The sequence below is a fragment of the Miscanthus floridulus genome, chromosome 5 (genome assembly GCF_019320115.1).
Source record: "Miscanthus floridulus cultivar M001 chromosome 5, ASM1932011v1, whole genome shotgun sequence".
Taxonomy (NCBI): domain Eukaryota; kingdom Viridiplantae; phylum Streptophyta; class Magnoliopsida; order Poales; family Poaceae; genus Miscanthus; species Miscanthus floridulus.
The window spans coordinates 15,361,651-15,385,803 of NC_089584.1; the positions used below are offsets into that span (position 1 = coordinate 15,361,651).

Consider the following 24,153-nt stretch of genomic DNA (forward strand, 5'->3'; position numbering starts at 1 on the left):
GGTTGGCAGAATTTTGGCTGAAACTGGCTGGAAAACACTGTTCTGACTGAATTGTTGTGAGAGAAAAATATTGTTTCGGTTGAAAAAAGAAGTCGAACAAGTGCTTGTTTAGTTCCCAAAAAGTTTCCCAAAAAATGCGACAGTAGTCATCACATCGAATATTGCGATACGTGTATGGAACATTAAATGTAGACGAAAAAAAACTAATTGCACAGTTTGGTTGGAAATTTCGAGACAAACATTTTGAGCCTAATTAGTACATGATTGAACACTAATTGCTAAATAAAAACAGAAATGCTACATTAGCCAAATTCCCAAAATTCGTAAACTAAACACACACCAAGACGAATATAGGGTAAGCCGAACGGGGGCAATGATTCAATTGTTGCTATGCTGTGCACACAGACATAGGCATTGATCCTAGCTGGCAACTAAATAGCCTCCCGTTCCTGCAATTCTTCATACACAGCTGCCCTGGCAACTGGCAAATAACATTCACCCTAGATCACCTGAAAATTACATGCCATTGTGCATCGCAACAGTAGAAGTAGAACTAAACTCAAATCAGATCAACGGAACACGCAATGGACATGATGGACCATTCATTCATCATTCAAGAATTACCAAATCGCAACAAAACAGGCACGTTCGTTTCATCATTCCAAGAATCCCAAGAATTACTAAACTCAAGCAGCCGATCGGGTGACGAATCGAACAACCGAGCCCTGCGAATTCGGGAGACCGGAGACCTCACTTGACGCCGCCGATGAAGCCGAACGCCGCCTCGCGCGCGTCGTCGGTCTCCGTGGCGAGGTCCATCGCCTTCGGCAGCGCTTCGGCGAGCGCCATGGCACCGCTGAACTGCTCGCAGAAGCACGGGCTCTGCTCCCACGGCGCGGTGTTGCCGTCGCCGTCGCCGTCGCCGCCACCGTCGCTGGCCTCGTCCAGGAACCCCAGGAGCTCGGCAGCGCGCAGGTGGCCGCGGGCGCGCTCCACGCCGTCGTGCACGTGGGTGGCGAGCGCGGCGGCGTTCCCGAGCTTCTCCAGCGCGCACCACACGCCGGGGTCGTCCCCCGCGAGGTCGTCAACGGAGTCGAGCGGCGCGCTGGGGCACGGCGCGCCGCCGCGGAGCGCCAGGTGGCGGGCCGCGCCCATGCTGGCGACGGCGAGGCCGAGATCCATCGAGGCGCCCTCGAGCGCGCGCTGCGCCGCCTCCGCGCGGGGCCCCTGGTGGCGGCGCCTGTTCTGCACGTCGGCGTCCACGGCCTCGAGCACCCCGAGGAGCTGCTCGTGGATGCTGTGGCAGTGCTTGGCCGCCATCACCACCCGCCGCTGGAACAGGGCCTTCCAAGTGGACTCCACTTCTTCCATTTCCATCTCCTATCTCTTGCTCTCGGTGGTCGGTGCTCGTTTCTGGAAGGTCCCGGCCTCCCGGGAGCGGTTTAAATAGCCGCAACACGCACCGCCTCACGCCGGTAATGGCGAGCCCACCGCCTGAGATCTCTATGGCCCTCAATGACAAGTGGGACCAAAACCGTCGGTCCCTCATTCCCATGGGAAGGCGGTCCAAACCGTGGGTCCCGCATTCCGACGCAAGGACCAAGGAGCAGTTAAAATGCCGGTGGTGTAGTTTCCATTCCACCTGGCATAGATAGGCCGCCGCCGCCGCATTCTCTTGTCTGTCCATTGCACACGCACGCGCTCAATGGCAACGGAGGAGCGGCGGTTGATGGATCTGGCACGGACGGTGCCGGCGATCCTCCTGCTCGTCGGCACCTCGGGAAAGGCCGTCGCGAGCATCAAGTGCGCCCGCGAGCTGTTCGCCGGGAAGAAGTGGGGGTTCGATGACTCCGACGACCCCGAGTCTCCGCCCCCGAACGCCAACCGAGGCGGGAACGGCAGCGGCGGCGGCGAACCCGTGGAGACGACCACCGGAGGCGGCGATCACGGCGGCAGCGGCGTACCCTCGAAGACCACCTGCGGCAGCCAGGCCCAGGCGAGCCTCTCATGTGGGGTCTCCGTGGACAGCGGCGGCTACTGGGCCGACGTCCTCGCCAGCGCGCTGGCCCCCAGAGAGGGCCACCTCCCCGTCGCCTACCGTGAGATCACGCGCCTCGGCTCGCTCCACGCCGAGGCCGGCCATGTCTTCGTCAACTGCGCCGCGCGCCTCGGCCTCCAGCCCGACGACGACGAAGACAACGGCAGCGGTGGCGGCGCGCGCACCGGCCTCCAGCCCCACCGCGCCGCGCCGTGGAAGCGGTGGATGGACCTCCGGGAGGCGGCCGTCTGCCACGCCCACGACGCGCTTCTGGCGCTGAGCTCCGCCGCGGCGGCAGCCACGGCGGCCGAGGACTTCCTCCGGTGGCGGCCCGCCGAGTCCCCGCGCCGGGAAGGGTGGCGGTCGGCGGCGCGGCAGCTCGTGAAAGACGCCAGGCGCAGCCTCGGCGACGCCAAGGACGCGGCGAGGCTGATGCGCGACGCCGTGCTCTGCGAGTTCTTCGTCACCTGGATGATTCTGACACGCGCTTAAACTGAAGGCGCATGGATTGCTAATGGCGTCGCCCCTGCCTCCTTTTGCTTCTTATTACTCCAATACTTTGCTCCAATTTCATTCGATTTTTGTGTGTATGAATATATGAATATGTGGTTCATTGCTGGAACAAATGAAAATGGCCAGATCTGTCTATGGCTCCGTTCGCGTGCCTTCTTTTTTTCGTCTAGAACAGTGTTTTCCTCTCACAAATTTCTCCAGATTTATCTAAATTCCTCTATATTTCTCCAAGCACTGTCGATAAAATTTGTAATGGTCCGTGTGGAAACTGCCACAACCTGCAATGGAAACTGCCACATTTTCATTCGCTACATCACCTTAGTTATTCTAGTCTCCTAGCAATGGTAAAAGTAACAACAGACAGCCTGTTCGGTGGACTGGTTCGTATCGTTGCTGGTTTATGAAGAAGTACTACTGATTGGTTTGTGTAAGAGAAAAATACTGTTCCAACTGAAAATTTACGATCGTTTACGACAAGCCACAACCAAATGAACAGGCTGAGAGTGCCAGAACCGAAGACATGCATGATCCATCATCAAATTATAAACATCAGGCATTCTATAGCTTGTTAGTTTTGCTTGGAAACTGCCACAGTTTACCCCTGCTTCGTATGCCAACTTTGCTCTTGTTGGAGAAGTGTTTATACTGTTCTGTACATTAATCGTAGGTGATCCCTTTTTTTCATATGACGCAACATGTTGTTCACCGACAATATGTTGACTTCTGATAGTTGACATCATACTAGTATTTGTCAAAAGCAGTCGTGTCAGCCACAAACCTGTCTGTAGTCAACCGTTTCAGTACCAAGGTTCCTCACCTTGAGACAATTATATCTCCTATACAACTAAAAAGAATAAAACGTGAACACTTTTTTTGTGCGACAAAATTTTGGGGTCGATCTGCCGTACTTGCGATCCCGTGACTCCGATCTCTCCTTTGCGCCAACAGGTGGGACGCGCGACTCTCCTTTCTCCGTCTACGCGCGATCTCTCCTTTCTCCATCTACGCGCGATCACCGGCAATCACTCTCCATCTACGTGCGACTCTCCTTTCTCCCCCTCGGCATAGGGGTTAGCGTCGCCGTTGTGACCTCATCGCGCGGGCGGGCGAGGGGGCGTGCACCACTGTCGTGTCGGGAGTTGGTGGCCGAGGGGGTGGGTGCCGCCATGGCCTCGACACGTGATGGACGATGGGTGGCACTATCGCGTGCAGCAACTGTGACTCTCGACACCAGGTACGATTCGATTTCACCATCTCTTCCCATTCTCATTGGTTTTTGGGTGTTGGTTTTGATGGTGATTTGTTTGTTGATGTCGCACTTCATAGACACGTCGGCTAGAAGGTCCTGTGGTAGCGACTGTGATCAGAATGGTAAAAAAGAGGACAAGAAGGGTTCAGCACTGGCCAAGAATGTGTTACTACTCGGTATGTTCAGGTACGTGGACCGCCGCCTCCACGAAGCTACCCGAGCCTGTGCGTTACTTTGGCAAATCTAGGCAGGCTGGAACCGAGGGATGTGGATGTGGATGTGCTGGCCTGGTTTGGGAAGAAAGGAGATGGCTAGGTGAGGGAAGTTTTTCTCTTATTTCTTCTTAGAATTTTTTGGACAAAACAAACTCCAACCAAACCATTTTTGGATGGTGCAAGAAGGCGCAGGAAGGGTTAGCGATCGCTCCTGCTGGTATGTTAACGGTATTCTGGGTTCTTCCGATAAACTCTGATACAGTATGAAGTTCACTAAACTCTCATATATCTTGACAGCTACCTCATCGTATCCCTGGTTCTGAATAGAGGCTCGATAATGCTACCATTTTCTTGCGTCCAGTGGGTACTTCTAATTAGCTTAGCCAGTTTTTATAGCATAGTTAGGCATCAAAGTTATCCTTGAAATCATCTAATTTTTTCGATATTGTGCTTCCTACACATTGGATGTCATTGTTTTTTGTAGCATAGTTAGCCATTTGTCTATACCAATCTCATTTTAAATAGCTCGAGCCTTATTTATTTACTGACAGTCTCAAATCATGAGCTTGGTGTACCAATATTAGATACTTTACTGGTGAAATATATTAGATACTTTTCTCTTGTCAACTTTGTTTATGGCCACTGAATTTTTGGCTTGCTATTTTTTTATTACACTGGATGGTATTCAGATGTATGGCATCAGGCCTTTGCACCTCCAGACCTCGCTCGCTGAATTGGTGTCCCCATAACAGCAACACCAAGCCAGATCACAAGGTTATCTCTGTACTACAAAATGTCTGTGGATTGATCTTTGGTTATATTTTAACAATCTGGTGTAGGCAGGCAAGGAAAAGAATGATGATTTCTCATTGAAGTTAAACCTTGAAAAAGAGGGAATGCTAGAACTTTTCTGCAGGTAATAAACTGAACTTGCCCTGAATTGTTGCAATTTTATTACCATGGCTTACATTTATAAACTCTACAGGATGAGTCAGTGGTTGGCATTGATACACTGATGCTTGATGCTGAGCACAACCAGCTGCCATGCTATTGTGCTTAATATAATGATATTGTAACTAAGGTAACTTTTTATGTCTTGGCATGGCCATGTTCAGTCTAGGTTATACATATGAAGCTCAGATAATTTTACTGGCAAAAATAGAAAGATGACAAGCACTTCAGTTTTCTGAGAATGTACATATGTGATTAGATTGGTTTAGTGGGGACTAGATAAAGTTCTCATCTTTTAAAAAAATGAAATTCATTCAGCAATCTTGATATATTTAGCAAACAAATGCTGACCATCTTGTGTTATCACACTTAGAACAAGAATTGTCCTAGTGAGATTGCCATGTATTGTGGTCGTCATTATACTATAGGAGTATGTTGTATCATTAAGCTACTTTTTCATGATCCTCTTATTGCAAATAAATTAGTCAAAATTGCTTGTCTTTACAAATATTATCTTGTTTTGTATTTTACCATATGCAGCAAGTGATCAAAGTAGTGATAGTTTGATAGAGTAGTGGACCTGATATGTTAGCAGACTTGTGTGTTCAGAGAAAGTAGGCGGAGTCTGAATTTCATGAGAAGGCAGAGGCACTGTACTGCATTAGAGAGGAGAAATGGGTAGATTTAGTGTAGGTGGTTCAAGTAGTGCAATTCGGTAGATGCAAGTCAGAGAGTTTCCAGCTGAAGAAAAGAGTGCTGAAGAAAAGAGTGTTGTTGTGTTTAATTCCTTAGTAGTTGCAGTGCAGATGTGTGAGTGAAGGAGTGATAGAATTGGAGACCAGCATGGTATGAAAATGGTGGTTGTCATAAGATCAATATTCAGAGGCTTTCATCAAAGAAGCCCTTAACATAATAGTATTCTGAAGAAGATTTCAAGAGCAATGAAAGTGGTAAAGTGGTGTCTGATCAGTTGTGAGATTGGTATGTTCAGTGAAAGCAAGTAAATTTGAGAGTTCGGAGAAAGAGATTTTGAGTCGCAGTTTGAGAGCCAAGAAGATTTAGTTGAGAAGAAATGATAGACTACAATATATACAGCAAGCAAGTAGAGCCCTGCATCTTAGGAGGGTGCACAACAGAGTTGTGACTATAGTTTGATGTAGAAGGAGAAGTCAAATCCCAAGATGCAGATGTGTGGAAGAAGATGATGGAGAGTAGGTGGCAGATTGCAGGTGTCTGAGGAGGATTTTAGGCCCATGAGGTACATGATTACAAGGCATTGGTAAATGTACAGATCATGTTCAGCTAATAAGAGAGCATGCACTTTCACTGATTGATGTCAGGAAAATAATTGGCTTCAGTAAAAGAGGGGAAGAAAGAAGAATGTGCATATTGCAGGATTTACATGATGCAAATCATCAACAACAGTAGTGAGATTCATTGGCTGTCAGCATAATATTCATGGGATGTCCATCGTGTGCTATAGCAGGCCAGGAGTTTTTCTTATCCTTTGTGCTATAACAAATCAGTGATGATGCACTGAAACTCCTGAAGAATGCAGTAGTTTAGTGCAGACAAGAAGTGGCGCTCATGTGGTGATGCAGCCCTATAAATGTGCAGTGCAGTTTAGGCTTTATTGGTGAACAAAAAGAAGGAGAGACCCTGAAGCTCCATGCAGCCAATAGTAGGGATAATGGCAAGTAACACAGTTTAGAGGCAATAGAAAGCCCATGAGATCAGTGTTCAGCAGTAGATAGCGATCTTGAAAGCATATAGCCGATTAGTGTAGTGAAGTGGCCCAGACCAGTTTTTATGCAGTAGTCTAAGACTGAACGTGTGATTTGGCCTGTCAAAAATTCAAAGTTATCTTCTACATGAATCATATATGATGCAACAGCTTCTCTGAATCATATGTAATTCCATCTGGAAATTCGAGGTTATATTACATATGAATCATGTCATGCCCATTCATTCAAAAAATAAATGAAGAAAATTACATCTGTGCTCGAAGCCCCAGATGACAATATTAAGCTGCATCCTATCTAAGTATACTGCGTTACAAGGTGCCCATTATGTCATAGCATGCGTCCTCTCTGAATATCTATGTAAAATGACTTAAATATTGGGTGTGCTTTATATAATTTCGGGGGAAAATTAAATTGCACATTAAATATATGCTTATTTGGTCAATGTAGGGGTTATTATCAGCAGCTTGTGAAATAATTATGGTCAATCGTCGTTTTGATAGGAGTGTGGTTGTATATGGTAGGATCGATCGTGGTCCGCAATAAATCGGAGCATATCATGGTTGTTATGACCCATTAGCTTATCCTCTATACAACCCATGAGGGGAACAGGTTGGAACAAGTTTATGCCGTACAGTTACGAATTGAAAAAAAATTATGTATGCATTGGGAATTTCTTCTACGAATTTAGTGCCGCATGGCTTCTTTGGATACTTTGTCATGTAGGTTACTCTATGTATATCCATCTTCTGCTGTTTATGTTTTTCCATAATATTAGGTGGCAGGAGGCAGATGAAGTCCTTTGCCATGTGCCCATGTAGCCCTCCTCGAGCCAACGCACCTGTCTCGTATTCACTGGGGTGGGAGTCACTGCCCTCTTGCCACATCTGACGAATAACAACAATGATCTAGTGAGTAGACTTACTTTTACTTTCTGCTAATGCCTTCGATTTGACATTCGCGCTGTTCGCTTGGCTTATCAGCCATATTTTTTCAGACAACGAACATTATTTTTTTCTCACAACAAATCAACCAACAGTACTTTTAGCCATGGCTTATCAGCCAAATGAACAGGGCAATTAAGCTTCCAGGCTTTATGTCATTGTACTACAGGAGTATGTTGTATCATTAAGCTACTTTTTCATGATCCTCTTATTACAAATAAATTAGTCAAAATTACTTGTCTTTACAAATATTATCTTGTTTTGTATTTTACCGTATGCAGCAAGTGATCAAAGCAGTGATAGTTTGACAGAGTAGTGGACCTAATATGTTAGCAGACTTGTGTGTTCAGAGAAAGTAGGCGGAGTCTGAATTTCATGAGAAGGCAGAGGCACTGTACTGCATTAGAGAGGAGAAATGGGCAGATTTAGTGTAGGTGGTTTAAGTAGTGCAATTCAATAGATGCAAGTCAGAGAGTTTCCAGCTGAAGAAAAGAGTGTTGCTGTGTTTAATTCCTTAGTAGTTGCAGTGCAGATGTGTGAGTGAAGGAGTAATAGAATTGAAGACCGGCATGGTATGAAAATGGTGGTTGTCACAAGATCAATATTCAGAGGCTTTCATCAAAGAAGCCCTTTACAGAATAGTATTCTAAAGAAGATTTCAAGAGCAATGAAAGTGGTAGAGTGGTGTCTGATCAGTTGTGAGACTGACATGTTCAGTGAAAGCAAGTAAATTTGAGAGTTCGGAGAAAGAGAGATTTTGAGTCGCAGTTTGAGAGCCAAGAAGATTTAGTTGAGAACAAATGATAGACTACAGTATATACAGCAAGCAAGTAGAGCCCCGCATCTTAGGAGGGTGCACAATAGAGTTGTGACTGTAGTTTGATGTAGAAGGAGAAGTCAGATCCCAAGATGCAAATGTGTGGGAGAAGATGATGGAGAGTAGGTGGCAGATTGCAGCTATCTGAGGAGGATTTTAGGCCCATGAGGTACATGATTACAAGGCGTTGGTAAATGTACAGGCCATGTTCAGCTAATAAGAGAGCATGTACTTTCACTTATTGATGTCAGGAAAATAATTGGCTTTAGTAAAAGAGGGGAAGGAAGAAGAATGTGCAGATTGCAGGATTTACATGATGCAAATCATCAACAACAGTAGTGAGATTCATTGGTTGTCAGCATAATATTCATGAGATGCCATCGTGTGCTATACCAGGCCAGGAGTTTTTCTTATCCTTTGTGCTAAACCTATGCTACTAGTACTTTAAACAACAAGGGAGCTTCTACACATGCTAGTAAGCAAAAGCACAAAGCTAACTAAGCTCACTAGCAATGCTCAATAATAAGGCAACCAATACCTAATTAGAGAGCGCAAATACTTAGTTACACAAACTAAGCAATGTGACTAACAAGGTTACTAAAACCAAATTAGCCACGCAAGGGAACTACTTCTATGCTACACAAGCAAGAAGGTAATTAGCAAGCTACACAAGCTATCTAATTACAAGACCAACTACACAAGCTTAATATGTATAAAAGTAATTGCAAGCTTGTGTAATGGGGATGCAAACCAACGGGAAGAACAAGGTTGACACGATGATTTTTCTCCCGAGGTTCACGTGTTTGCCAACACGCTAGTCCCCGTTGTGTCGACCACTCACTTGGTGGTTCGGCGGCTAATTAGCATCACCCGCTAAGCCCGCACATCGGGCGCCGCAAGAACCTACCCCTTGAGTGAGGGTAGCTCAATGACACGCTTTACTAGAGTTGCTCTTCGCGGCTCCCGCGGGGCGAGCACAATGCCCCTCACAAGCACTTCTCTGGAGCACCGCACAAGCTTCTTGCGCGCTTCGACGGAGATCACCACCAAGCCGTCTAGGAGGTGACAACCTCCAAGAGTAACAAGCACCACCGGCTTGCAACTCGATCACCTAGTGCCACTCGATGCAACCTCACGATGCAATCGCACTAGAATCGCTCACTCACACAATCGAATGATCACTATCAAGTACATGTGTGATGGAGGGCTCCCAAGCACTCACAAGCATGGACACTAAGTCCCTTGAGGTGCTCAGCACCAGCCTTGCCCGAAGGCCACTTCTATTTATAGCCCTAGGGGCTAAACTAGCCGTTACCCCTTCACTGGGCAACGGTCGGGCCGACCGGACGCTCCGGTCGAGTTGACCGGACGCTGGACCTCAGCGTCCGGTCGCTCGCAGACGACCACGTGTCCCGATTCCAACGGTCATTGGACTTGACCGGACGCAGCAGCACTCAACTGACCGGACACTGGACCCTCAGCATCCGGTCATTTCTAGTAAGCTCCCGAGCATGACCGGACGCGTCCGGTCGAACGCGATCGGACGCAGCCAGCGTCCGGTCACTCTCCAGCTACTGCTACACTCCACGTCAGCGCGACCGGACGTAGCCTGCCAGCGTCCGGTGCATTCAAATCCAGCGTCCGGTCAGTTGACCGACGCCAGCATCTTCTCCATTCTCTTCACCCTTGCTCAAGTGTGCTAACCACAAGAATTTACATCCAGCGCAATAGAAAATAGGCATTCCATTTTCCTGAAAGCGTCGAATCCCACCGAGCTTGCGAGGCGGGAGGGAGAGAGGGACTCAAACCCATCTCACCCCTACAAACACCACCTCCTTTGTAAATGTGCCAACACCACCAAGTGTACACCACCATGTGTAAGTGTGTTAGCATTTTCACAATCATTTCCCAAAGGATGTTAGCCACTTAACTTGCCACGCCACTCGATCCTAGCGACAATGCAAAGTTAGATCACTCGAGTGGCACTAGATGACCGATATGCAAATAAGTTTGCCCCTCTTGATAGTACGGCCATCTATCCTAAACCCGGTCATAAACTTCTCTACACACCTATGACCGGTGAAATAAAATGCCCTAGGTTATACCTTTGCCTTGCGCATTCCATTCCATCTCCTTCAATGTCGATGCAACACATGCACCAACACGATCAACAATGATATGATCCACTTCATATCATCACATGATCATATTGGTTCATTGATCTTGACTCTACTTGCTCTTCACCGTTGCCATCGTCCATCGGCGCCAAGTCTTGCTCAAGCTTTACCGCCACGCGGTCCATCACTCCAAAGCCTTCGACTTGCCCTTCACGCTTGCAACCGGTCCATCAAGCCAAGTCTTGTCTTGATCTTCTCCACCTTGATCACATGACTCAATGTCATGTCTCATATGCATTTAAGCTCCTAACAAATCAGTGATAATGCACTGAAACTCCTAAAGAATGCAGTAGTTTAGTGCAGACAAGAAAGTGGCGCTCATGTGGTGATGCAGCCCTGTAAATGTGTAGTGCAATTTAGGCTTTATTGGTGAACAAAAAGAAGGAGAGACCCTGAAGCTCCATGCAGCCAATAGTAGGGATGATGCAGCCAATAGTAGGGATGATGGCAAGTAGCACAGTTTAGAGGCAATAGCAAGCCCATGAGATTAGTGTTCAGCAGTAGATAGCGATCTTGAAAGCATATAGCTGATTAGTGTAGTGAAGTGGCCTAGACCATTTTTTATGCAGTAGTCTAAAGACTGAACGTGTGATTTGACCTATCAAAAATTCGAAGTTATCTTCTACATGAATCATATATGTTGCAACACTTCTCTGAATCATATGTAATGCCATCTGTTAATTCCATCTGGTAATTCAAAGTTATATTACATCTAAATCATGTCATGCCCATTCATTCAAAAAATAAATGAAGAAAATTTCATCTGTGCTCGAAGCCCCAGATGACAATATTAAGCTGCATCCTATCTGGTTACAAGGTGCCTATTATGTCATAGCATGCGTCCTCTCTGAGTATCTCTGTAAAATGATTTAAATATTGAGTGTGCTTTATATAATTCCGGGGGAAATTAAATTGCACATTAAATGTATGCTTATTTGGTCAATGTAGGGGTTATTATCAGCAGCTTGTGAAATAATTATGGCCAATTGTCGTTTTGATAGGAGTGTGGTTGTATATGGCAGGACCGATCGTGGTCCGCAATAAATCGGAGCATACCATGGTTGTTATGACCCATTAGCTTATCCTCTGTACAACCCATGAGGGAAACAGGCTGAAACAAGTTTATGTTGTACAGTGGGAATTGAAAAAAATTATGTATGCGTTGGGAATTTCTTCTGCGAATTTAATGTCGCATGGTTCTTTGGATACTTTGTCACGTAGGCTACTCTATGTATATCCATCTTCTGTTGTTTATGTTTTTCCATAATATTAGGTGGCAAGAGGCAGATGAAGTCATTTGTCCGTGTGCCCATGTAGCCCTCCTCGAGCCAATGCCCTTGTCTCGCATTCACTGGGGTAGGGAGTCATTGCCCTCTTGCCACATCTGACAAATAACAGCAATGATCTGGTGAGTAGACTTACTTTTACCTTCTGCTAATGCCTTCGATTTGACATTTGTCCTGTTCGCTTGGCTTATCAGCCATACTTTTTCAGCCAACAATCAGTATTTTTTTCTCACGACAAATCTGCCAACAATACTTTCAGTCATGGCCTATCAGCCCAGCGAACAGGGCAATTAAGCTTCCAGACTTTATGTCAATTTGCATGTTTCGGCATGTTACACGCTGAGTGGTGATCTTCAATTTCGGGCCCGTGGGTTGCTAAAATTTATATTTTTGCATATAATAATATTTATATTTTCTTAGTTAAATTTAATAGACTCTGATACTGATGTCTACCAAATGATGCTTGAGTTTTGGACGACATAAACAAGTACTAGGACGTCACGCGCGCAGACCTGTGTTATGCATCGCTAGTGTATTTGCTTGTCCTGTGGTATTATTAGGCCTGTTGTCTTTGTCCTTCATCTGGGGCAATGGAAAAAAAGACTGAGCAGGATAAAACCTGTGTGCGCCTCTGCTTTGCTGAAAAAAATTGTATGCAGACCAGCTGCACAAACGCAGCATGCAGACCACCATTCATATGTTGACACGTGTCTACAGCACCAGTCATATGTTCACACATGTCTTCCCATCAATTGCCGAGCCGGAGCCAGCACGGACGCAGGGAAGGAAGTGCGTGAACCGTTCCTCAGCCTGGACACGTGGCTTACATCGACTGGTGGTCTGCATGCTGCGTCGGTGCAGCCAGTCTGCATCTAACTTCGCCAGTTTGCTCTGATGGAAACTTTGCAAGATACAGAAGAGGACGACCAGAAATTTTACGTAAGAGGTAGGTCCATAGCTGTACATAAGTTTTGATATATAAGAGGCATATGAAACTGCTAAGTTAGTCATAGTGCGATTAGACGCAGTTTGATAGTTGGTGGACCTGATTTACATAGCATCTTAGCAGCTGGTGTAGCATAATAGTTTGTACTGGAGTTATATAAGGGAAAGTCTAGTTTGAAGTCGTCAAAATGCTGATGCATCACAAGAACAGTAGGCAGTCGTGGTAAAAGGTAGCCATCGCTTTCGTCCCCTGTGTCTATTCCGCTGCTGACCTATTTGACACAGGGAAGGAAGGCACAAGTTAAGTGAAGTTTGTGTGTATTATTACAGGATGCAGATCACATGCACAGTTCAGCAGACATATTGAGGAACCGATCTTGTTAATATCGTACTTTGATGACGTCGGCTCAGGAAGGTTTAGCCTGCACTTTGCATGTGGCATCTGGCTCGAATCGTGCACTATTTCATAATGCAGGTGGTTAAGCCATTACTCATTACGAATCTTAACAGGTAAGCAGGGAATGAGAAAGCGTTTTCGGTCTTACTCTGCATCGTTGGCAGTGTTATCATGTCCTGGTTCAGTTGTAGGGCTTTTTTGACCAAGAGTTTTCTTAGGTGCTTGCTAAATTTGAAGGGCTGAATTTTAGGCAAGCGAGTTCAAGTATGGAAAGATGACACACTTCAGCGTGGCCATATACTGAGCACCGAATAAAAGAGGAACAGATATGTTAGATCAACTGTTATGATATCCTGACCATATGCATTGTAGAAAACCTAAAGTTTTAAATCTCCGGCTATAGCTGCATTGTAGAAAACCTAAAGTTTTAAATCTCTGGCTATAGCTGCAACTATAGCCGGAGATAGTTGCTGGGGAAGACAACAGCTAGGAGAATCAATTTTTAGCGCTATGTGATCAGAGACGCTAATAGCTGCAGTTAGCCGGAGATAGCCGCTAAACGGGCTTTGATTTAGCTGGAGATAGCTGTATTTGGACGGCTCAATAAAGCATAGCCATCCGGCCCAAATGACACTAACTCTAGGACTCTCCCGTTGACCCATGGGATCTCTCTCCCACTCAGGTCTCTTCACTCCCAAATCCCAATCCACTCGAAGCGGTGGCGGCGGCGCCCGGTTCCGGACCAAAGCGGCGGCGGCACGGTGATGCGCGACCCGCTCCTCTTCCTCTCCCCCAAGCGACAGCGCGCACCCCACTCCTCTTCCTCTCCCCAAGCGGCAGCTCGACGGCAAGCGACGGAGGCGGCTTGAGGTGGCTGCGGCGGCGGAGGAAATCTGGCAGCAGCACCATTCAAACTCCAAGTTCTGTTCTTCCATAAGCAGCATGACACTCAATGTGCCATACATCATGCCAAAAGCAATCTGCTGGAAAGTTTGTTCTATGCTCATCACTTTTAATCTCATCTTGTGCTTGTACCTTTAGACATATTCAGATATGATTTAAGATCATCTTGTGCATGTACTCTTGTAAATTGCTGGTTATGAATCAATTAGTATTTAGTAATGGTCATTAGTTAGTAATTGTTATCAGGTTATGCCAAGTTTCAGTGTTTTTTTTTAATTTGGCAAAAACAGCTAAATGACTTAGCTGCAGCTATCTCCGGCTATAGTTGCTCTTAGCTGTTGGAGAGAACAACAGCTAATAGGCTTAGCCGGAGATTTAAAACCATGAGCCCTCTGCTAAAGTAAATTCGAATGATGGTCTGGATTGGTCATGAATGAACTTTTAATTTTATTATTCATTAGGAACATGGCATTGCTCTCTTCAGTGTCAAACTTCAGCAAAGCATACATGATTTGATGTCGATTACTACAACAAACTATAGATGAAGATTAGGACAACGCCTAAATAAAGGGGGGGGAGGGGCGTTAGGCTTACCCCATATTCGGCTTTTTTTTTCAACCGGAACAGTATTTTTCTCTCACAACAATTTCAGTCAGAACAGTGTTTTTTAGCCTAAAATTCTGCCAGCCGAACGGGGCAAATAAAGGAATACCATCTAAAGATGGAATTAATTCTACACACGACTCAGATAAGGCAACTCACATGTAAAGAAAGGAGGGCATTTCTATTTTGTTATTTCTAATTTGCACAGTACATGCCTGACAAAAAATGAGGTATATCAGCATAGCAGAGGTTGAAATAAATCATGTAGAAACAATGCCATAGCCCATAGGGTAGATGAAAAATAAATAGAAATGCTAAATAAATCAGTTTTCGCAAAAGAATATGAGTACACGTTGTCAACTTGTACTGAGTTTTTTCTGTTATGACAGGAAGCAGAAATGTGAGTTAGCAACCTCTATTTTAACATAACCAATTAGCCGTTCCTTGATCATTATATAGCAATAACAAAACAGCCGCGGATGTGAAACTGAGCCTGACACCGAGAGTCTTCATGTATTACACCTAGGAAGACAACATGGATTTAGCAAAAACACCATAAAGAATATTCCTTGGACGCACAATAAGAAGATAACCGGGAACATAATAAAAAATCTAGGACACAACTCGTTTTATATCATTTACTCCTGTCAATTCATTTATCCTATCTTAAAATAATCTTATATACCCTTACTTTTTTCAGCATGTTCGTTTGGCTATGGCTTGTCGTAAACGATCATAAATTTTCAGTCCAAAACAATATTTTTCTCTCACACAAACCAGCCAGCAGTCCTTCTACCAGCAGCGATACGAACCAGACAACCAAACAGGCTGAAACCAATAACAAAGTAACTAAGATTTTCAGGGAGATGAGAGCAGAAAGATTCGCAACTAAAAATCCATTAGCAAGCAATCTGTAGCAGATCCAAGCTGTTCTATTGTATAGGCTAATCAATTAAAAAAAAGCAAAGAATGGTCATACCTGTATCTTTGCCCAACTTCTGAACGGCTGCAAGCCGGCCACCCATCGCCGGACTCTGACTCCCGGACGGCTTGCATCTTCGGCGGTGCGGTCGGCACCTCTGATGGCGCCCCATCGGCGGAGCCCTGCGCCGTCGTTGGTGCAGATTCACGGAGGCAGCGGCCAGGTGGTGGGCCGGCATGACTGCGACAGCAAGGACTGGGAACGGAAAAGATTGAGACCTCGGGTAGCGGCAGCCACCACGAGCGAGGCAAGAGAGGGGAGAGAGAAGCGCAGAGGCTTGTGAGAGGTGGCCGCGTTCGCCGATGAGCAGCAAGGGCCGGTCCTTGCACCTGACGCCGCCTCGGCTCGGACACCCACCGAGGTGAGTCGTAGAGTGAGGCCGGGAGCAAATCTGGGGAGCAGGGGAGGAGGACGACGTGATACCCATTGAGGAGGGAGATAGGCGGATGCGTCTGTTGAAGAGGAGGTCGACAAACCTGTCGAGCGGAGCGGGCGAGGTCCGGACGCACACGAACCAAGGCCCTGCCGAGCGGAGGGGGCGAGGAGAGCTGATGCGGCCTGCGACTGGGAGGACCTGGAAAGGAGCGGCACCCATCCCGGGTCTCGGACCCGGACCGAGGACCGAATTTTTTACTATTTGGCCTTTTTTCGAAAGTTTCTCACAAATAGACCCCTGGCAGAAAGAATTCCGGAAATAGATCCTTGGCTCGGCGCCAGAGTGACTGGCGCCGAGCTCGGCGCCACGGTCACTGGCGCCGAGCTCCTGGGCATGAGGAAATGGCCTGCCAGGGGCTCGGCGCCAGAGTGACTGGCGCCGAGCTCGGTGCCGTAGATCTTGGCGCTGAGCTCGGTGCCAGAGTGAATGGCGCCGAGCCACCTGCATTTAACCTAGCCCACCCTTCTTCCCCGAGTGTTCTTCCTCTTCTTTCTCCTCCCTTTCGGTTTTTTCTCTCGCCACTTTATCCTACCTCACGAATCGACATATTGGACCTTGAAAACCTTGATTTGATCCGTAGATCTTCGAGAGCAAGGTATACTCGCTCACCTCCTTATTTTTTTGCATCGATTCGGTACATATTAGTCGGATTTTTGAACATAATAATCGTCATCACTTAGGGTTTCATTGTATCCCTCAATATATGTATTATACAATCGTAGGTTGATTCCAAGGCGTGAAAAAAGCTAGCAAACCAAGCCGCATGTAGTTATGTTATGGGTTCATTGTTGTGGATGAAATGAGAAACCCTAGGTTTAGGGTATAATGTTAACTGCTTTTGGTTCTTAGAACGAAATTGGTTGTATTGTAGTTATGGTTCTCATTCATATTTTTTTGTGATGTTTTTATTTATGTTTGTTAAATTACATCCGTTTTGTTAGATGCAAGAAATGTTTCGGGAGGAGTTTTGGCGAAAACGGGGCCGTCCTCGAGAATTATACCCCGACGCGTCTAGCAAAGATGCCCCCGTCCCTCCTGACCTTCCTATCCCTAACTCTGACTATGGTTTTCCGGCCCATGTTTTTCAATCGAAACATCCGGACACAGCCACGCGTTGCTTCTACACATGTAGTCGGTTTAATGTAAGAAATTGTTTGTACTATCATTTTTCTTTATTTGTTTAAGTATGGTACTAATATTTTGTTGTAATCTCGTTGTGTAGGACTATGAGAGGTGCTTTTTCTTTCAGTGGATCGATGGTGCAGACAAGTTTGATTCTAGGTACCTCTTTTTCGACGATTGGTTTAGAGGGAGACATCCACGTGAGCACTTCAAGCGGTGGGTTCCACCCCCCCTAACCCTCCGGCAATGACGGCTAAGGAGAAGCACCTAGCCGCAGTTAGACGACTCGAGGAACCTTCTCTGTGCGATTGCGGAGATCGGGCTGTGATAAACCCTAAGAATACGTTGGAGTTTGTGTGTCTAAACAAGCATGAAGTAAGTGCAAAGTATATGTGTTAAAATCTTTAGCTATATGTGTTAATGTACTAAACTCATGAACTCTAGGATCACGACGGTCGGGAAAGATACGCCTCATCATCTCAACATCACTCTCCGTCAGCTCTCCAACAGGACGATCATCATCAGAATCAAGAGCCCTAGCCATCTCATATGGCTCCGAATCATTCAAAATTTCAATACTATTGGAGCCACGAAATCCATCTCCAAAGTGCACTTGCGCAGCAACATGGGGCACATCCATATTCTCAGGAATGTCTCCTGCAACGTCATTACAGAAATGAGGAAATAATAAAAAAAATAGATGTAAGGAACATGATAAGCTTCCAAAAACCATGCGGTTAAGACACTTACTCGGATGATTCTGTGTCAAAGGGGTCTCATAAGGAGGATCTGTCATGAAAACATGAGTATGACAACCATCTTCAAATAACGCATTGAGGGCAGATTGAGCATCAGGAACCGTAGGCGCAATCTGCACATGCAGGTAAGGTTCTGGAACGGGAGGGTCGATGTGTGCTGGATGATCCATTGCTGGGGTAAACCCATGAGGGATTGGATCAACTAACACCTAACGTACAACCACGTCCAAACATTGCAGATGGCTCTTCATAGCCGATCTCACATAGTTGTCCCACTGATCCGCACAACCAATTAAGATCATTCACCTGAAGTTGTTCGGAGGACAACCTAGGTGCAGTACACCATCAACTGCAATGTCATCATCTCCAAAGCAATACAGCTCCTCTCGAGCCCTTGCAACCATCTCACTAAATGAAGGCATATCATTGAATAGCACAGGCATGCTTTGCATATCAAGAAACTCAATATATCCATAGCGATCGCTTTTAACCATGTCTCCATGATATATGGTCACTAGGTTGTCCATCTATTTCAAAAACGTAACGAAACACATGTCCTTTAGTCCAAATTAGACGATAGATAGTACCTAACAAATACTTTCTAACTATAAACTAAGTAATCAAGATAATAACTACGTATATATTAGTGTACTCACTAAATAGCTAGATCATATGTAGTTAACTACAAATATAACTACATATCTAAGTAGCTATCTAACTATATCTATTTACCAATATATCTATATTTCTATCTATCTACATATATATCTCACTAAATCAACTAACTAAGTCATCATAATAACTAGTAAATAACAAACACCAACTAAATAGGTACATTGCATATTCATAATTTTTACCTTTTCCGGGTCGACTGGCGTAGGTCAAGGCGAAGATCCGGGCCCGCGGTGGCGCGGCCTGACGACAGAGGTGGCGCGCGGCAGCCGCGGGGTGCCCGACGCTCCGCACGACGAGTCCGACTCGACGGGCGCGGGAGGCGGGGCGAGGCGAGGCCGGTGGTGGAGACCAAGGCGAGGACGGCGATGGAGGGCGTGGTGGCGCGGCGCTGCAACCAACCACGGACAACGGTGCGAAGGGCACGGCAGCGCGGTGCGGGCTCGGCCGCCGGAGCAGCAGAGACGACGCGACGGCGAGGGCGCGGGCTCGGCCGCCGGAGCAGCGGCGGTGGCGCGGGCTCGGCGCGGGCGGGCGCGGGCGGGCGCAGCGCGGGCGGGCGGGCGCGGTGGCGCGGGCGGGCGCTGGCGCGACGATGGAGTGGCGACGACGCGGGCAGGGGTAGCTAGGGCGAGATGGAGAAGAAGAAAGGTGGGGCGGTAGATATTTAGGGGGCTCGGCGTCAAGTTCTACGGCGCCGAGCTAAGCGCATGTCACTCTGGCGCCGAGCCCCCTGGCAGGCCATTTCCCCATGCCCAGGAGCTCGGCGCCACTGACCGTGGCGTCGAGCTCGGCGCCAGAGTGACTGGCGCCGAACCAAGGGTCCATTTCCGAAATTCTTTCCGCCTGGAGTCTATTTGTGAGAAACTTTAAAAAAAAAAAGGGGGTCAAATAATAAAAAAATTCAGGACGGACGATGTCTGCGATGCGCCGCCAGCGAATCGACCACGGCTGGAATTGGGCTAGCCGATGGGCCCGCACGGCATCGAGAAAGGCACGTACACGAACAGGGAACCGAGAGAACCAGTTGCAAAGCACGTGATTAACTGGCGCGGGTCGGTAAAAATCGCCAGATGTATGGAGGCATGAAGTAAATAGACGGGTCCGATCCCACCACCACCGTCGGGAGCTGGACGTGGGTGCGTGGCACGGCGTTCCGGTAACAGAGCACCGAGGACCGCGGCTTTCTGCTATGACTCTGAGGTGAGGATAGGGTGGCTGATGGTGGCGACGCCTGTTGTAAGCCACGAGAGCTAGAATGGAGCACTTTCAGGTAACAGAGGAAACAAATGTAATATAGGATGACTTGTATTGTATCCATTTGTATTTGGGGTAACAGAGGAGGCAAAAGTAATATAGGATGACTTGTCGAGATGTTAGTGTGATTTGATGTACTCGTTATTATATTATAATATAATTTCATTATCATTTCTAACATGTCTCGTTTCTACGATGGTAAATATTTACTTTTGTTCACTTTGATTATGAACTTTGTGCTTTCTTTGATTCAAAGAAATTGGGTTGAATTTTGTATTTCATGTAATTTTTCATATGTTTTATTACCTATACGAGTGTCGTGGGATCCTAGCTGTACACTCAAGTGGATACATTATTCTACAGTATATATCTACGTGGAACAGACTTGAAGCCACACATATTTATACATTGAGTATAACATACTTTGTGTTTAAGGTTTTGTAAAAGATTTTTCAAGACATGCATTATTATTCATGTGACAGACACTAATATTTACATATATATATACTCGAATCTGAGTCCATGATGGTATTGAGATGCGGCGAAACTTATTCGTGGATTTATTGGCGCACGAAAGAAATGGATATCGAAGATTTTTTCCCGCCGACATGGAAAGCTTGTGATGTCGCGCTCTCTGTGACTGTGTTAATTATACGAACTTTACTTTTTAGATTAAATGTCACTTTAATATCGATATTTTGCAGTATTAATTTTATAGTATTATTATCTTATCGTGCCATCCGTATATTTTTATATAAAAGTTTAGCTATCCCATAGCAACTTACGGGAACGAACTTGGTATATATAAAACCACAAGCATTTCATCACCACTCAGACAAATTTAATCCGAATTCCTGCGTCGACCTTCTGTTCCTCCTTGTTCGACCTTCTGTTCCTCCTGCACCATCTCTGTGGACAAACTAGCTTGCTAGCTGCTGGAGATGGAGCCAGCAGGGAGGTCCAAGAAGAGGGCGCATCCATGGATCAACGCCAGCGTGCACTTCCTGCTCTGCTTCGCAGTTGGCGCTCTCGTTGCACTCGCGCCGCTGGCCGCCAGCATCCGTTCCCAGTTTCTCGGCCCGTTCGGCGACGCTCACCGAGCTGTGGCCGCGCCGCCGCCTGCGGCCCCCGACCTCGGCCTCCTCCTGATCGTCACCGTCACGCAGACCGACGACGGCATGGCGCAGGACGCGTCGGTGGCGAGGCTCGCGCACACGCTGCGGCACGTGGCGCCGCCACTGCTGTGGATCGTGGTCGGGGCCAGGAACAGAACCGCGACGGCGAGGACGGTACCGTTGCTGCGTGGCACCGGACTCATGTTCCGGCACCTCACCTACGATGCCACGAACTTCACCGGCGGAGACGCCGGCGATGAGGCGGACCACCAGAGGAACGTGGCGCTCAGCCACATCGAGCGCCATCGGCTGAACGGCGTCGTCCATTTCGCCGGCGCTTCCGGCGTCTATGACCTCCGCTTCTTTCAAATGCTCAGGCAAACTCGGTATGTCTTATCACGCCTCTCTTGCAGTTTTGCGTTTGCAACCTGCCTCCCTTATTCGTGCTAGTTTCTTATGAATTTTTTCGAAAAGAATGGAGTAGTTCTTATAGCAGTACTGGCTATACAATTTTTTCAGAATGCAGCAAGCAAAATAACACTGGTTGTCTGAATTCTTGATCCAGAGGTATTTCAGCTTGGCCAGTAGCAACTATCTCACCAGCGGACCAGAAGGTGACATTAGAAGGACCAACATGCAACTCATCGCAAATCACAGGCTGGTACTCAAGCACTAATAGAACACAGGGAATCTCCAACTCCATGGTTGCAGCAGATACCAATACCACCGCAAACAAGAACTCCAGCCCTGACCATCCCATAATAAACATCTCTGGAATTGGGTTCAGGAGCTCACTGCTTTGGAATTCAGAAGGATCACTCATCAGGGGAAACTCATCAGCTGGAGCAACACAGGTTTGTCATTTGAACCCAATATAATAGGATTACACCGGTTGCAATTGCAACTCAAAGCCAACATATACCAAAAATAATCAACCTGATGATTGTTTTGGCGATTTCAGGATTTCATCCAGTTAGTACGAGAAATAGTGATCCTAGACGGAAACAAGCTTAAGGGCGTCCCCTCTGAATGCTTCGAGTCCCAGGTAATGTTGTGGCACATGGACATGCCAACATTTACTCTAAACACTGAAGAAGAAAAGGAGATTGATCAGCAGCAGAATCCTAAAGAAGAAAGGGAGATTGAACAGCGGCAGAATCTAATGAGGAGTGATGAAGATCCCACGACATGAGACTTAGTTGTGCAAGAAACATCTTGCGATGTAACCTCCATCATGTACATCAGTTACTTTATAGAAGCATGGCACAGTTGAGAGAATTATTAAACACGGAATAACTACTTCACAGAAGATCCAATATTCTTTGTCCAGAAATTTTCATAACACCAAGATTGCTGTCTATATTCCAATGCTAAATCTGGAGGTACAAAATTTTCCTTCTAGTGGAGAATACATTCTTCATTCTCCAATCAAAAGGCCGACCCACCTCCTTTTGTTTTCCCTGACAACACATCCTTCGCCTCGTTAATCTTTGAAGCAAGGTAATGACTTCCACCCGCATCTGGATGGTTGGCAACCATGACCCTCTTGTGTGCCTCTTTTACCTTCTCTGCATTGGCAGTTTCCCTGGAAACATCAACGAAAACAGAAGGTCGCTCAATGGAGGCAGAGAACATCACTAAATTATAAGCTAAGCATGAAAAATTGTTGAATCACAAGGCAGTGACACTTCTAAAATGTGGGGGCATTGTTTTATCTGCATATGGCATTAGATTAAGAGTTAAGAGAGACCTTAACCTTAGATATATTCTCATCCACATACCACTGAGGTGCTACCTATCCTGTCTCACTCTGCAAGTTTGTTCCGTCACTTTACTCCTGCTCCTCTCATTATACAGCACTCCCTACATTCCAAATTATAAGACGTTTTGGCTTGATACATAGTTAAAGCAATGTATCTAGAAAAGCCAAAACGCCTTATAATTTGAAACAGAGGGAGTTAATGCTGCAGTGGCTGATCAAGCCCTCTACTCCATTACATAATCTAAGTGGCTGAATCTAGCATCTCAATTCATAGCCTTCAAATGATAGCTGTTGCATTTGTTTTAATAAAGCCCTGTTATATAGGAGTGAAATTCCCTTTGCCATTTTTGTAAGCTGTCTAGTTGGAAATTGTTGAAGCACACCAAAACAACTGAAACATATTTTTTATGTGTGCAATGGTAACTTGCAGCTAAAGATTCCGTGTACTGTGGTTCACACATTTATAATATATGCTGTCAACTTACACTGAAGTACTTATGTCAAATGACCTATTACGTGCATTTTACCCATGATTTGGGCAACAAGTCAGAGATAGCAGATAGCAAGATGTCAGACAGGTTCCAGGAAAGATCCTTGTGTTTATTTTCCTTATACACATCACTAGCTAGTTGTAAACCCCAAACAATTAGCTGCAGCCAGCTTAACATAATTCAAAAGAAACTGTATAATTGAGTATTCATAGGCAAGATATCAATTATGGAAGTTTTATGTAAACAGAGACAAACAATGATCGACTATGGCACATATATTATGTATACCTGACACCAAGGATTAATGCAGCTTCCCTTCGGTTCATCGTAGGTTGAAAACCACCTTCATAGAATTTGCGCATCCTTGGAACAATAGGCCTTGCCTTATAAGCTTGCCAAGCTTGGATGCCATATCTACCAGCAAGAGCAGTCGCTGCAACTGCAAGTCCTGCTATAAGTGGAGCAGCCTGCAGAAATTAATACAAATAAATACCAATATCTACAACTTTGTCTTATTACATATCCAAGCCTTTTTAGCAATATTGCACAGCCAACGAACTGAAGCACATATCATCCAAAATTCAGTAGAAAGATAAGCAAAAAAAAAAAAAAAAAAAAAAAAATTCTTTAGCCTGTAAGCGATTGAAATTCTGAGAGTTTTACTTGCTTGATCCCATTAGTAGTACAACTGTCCAGCAAACAGCACATTGGGGTTACCAAACACTTGAGTCCAAAATACAAAAAACGTGCAAACTATTATTTCCCTCTTCAGTTCTAT

At 46.1% G+C, this 24,153-nt stretch overlaps 4 protein-coding genes across 4 annotated transcripts; 2 read left to right on the plus strand and 2 right to left on the minus strand.

The window, feature by feature from the left end:
* Positions 1 to 592: 592 nt before the first annotated feature.
* LOC136451603 (uncharacterized) lies at positions 593 to 1,377 on the minus strand. Its single transcript, XM_066452294.1, has one exon. It carries the CDS (start codon positions 1,375 to 1,377, stop codon positions 751 to 753), a length of 627 nt encoding a protein of 208 aa, XP_066308391.1. The 3' UTR covers positions 593 to 750.
* Positions 1,378 to 1,699: 322 nt separating this feature from the next.
* LOC136451604 (uncharacterized) lies at positions 1,700 to 2,530 on the plus strand. Its single transcript, XM_066452295.1, has one exon. It carries the CDS (start codon positions 1,706 to 1,708, stop codon positions 2,528 to 2,530), a length of 825 nt encoding a protein of 274 aa, XP_066308392.1. The 5' UTR covers positions 1,700 to 1,705.
* Positions 2,531 to 20,948: 18,418 nt separating this feature from the next.
* LOC136454301 (probable glucuronosyltransferase Os01g0157700) lies at positions 20,949 to 22,540 on the plus strand. The gene is made up of 3 exons (XM_066454764.1): positions 20,949 to 21,508; positions 21,688 to 21,976; positions 22,084 to 22,540. Exons 1-3 carry the CDS (start codon positions 20,949 to 20,951, stop codon positions 22,312 to 22,314), a joined length of 1,080 nt encoding a protein of 359 aa, XP_066310861.1. The 3' UTR covers positions 22,315 to 22,540.
* Positions 22,541 to 22,550: 10 nt separating this feature from the next.
* On the minus strand, positions 22,551 to 24,083 carry LOC136454302 (mitochondrial import inner membrane translocase subunit TIM14-1-like). The gene is made up of 3 exons (XM_066454765.1): positions 24,039 to 24,083; positions 23,664 to 23,842; positions 22,551 to 22,707 (listed from the first exon to the last, which is right to left on the minus strand). Exons 1-3 carry the CDS (start codon positions 24,081 to 24,083, stop codon positions 22,551 to 22,553), a joined length of 381 nt encoding a protein of 126 aa, XP_066310862.1.
* Positions 24,084 to 24,153: the final 70 nt, after the last annotated feature.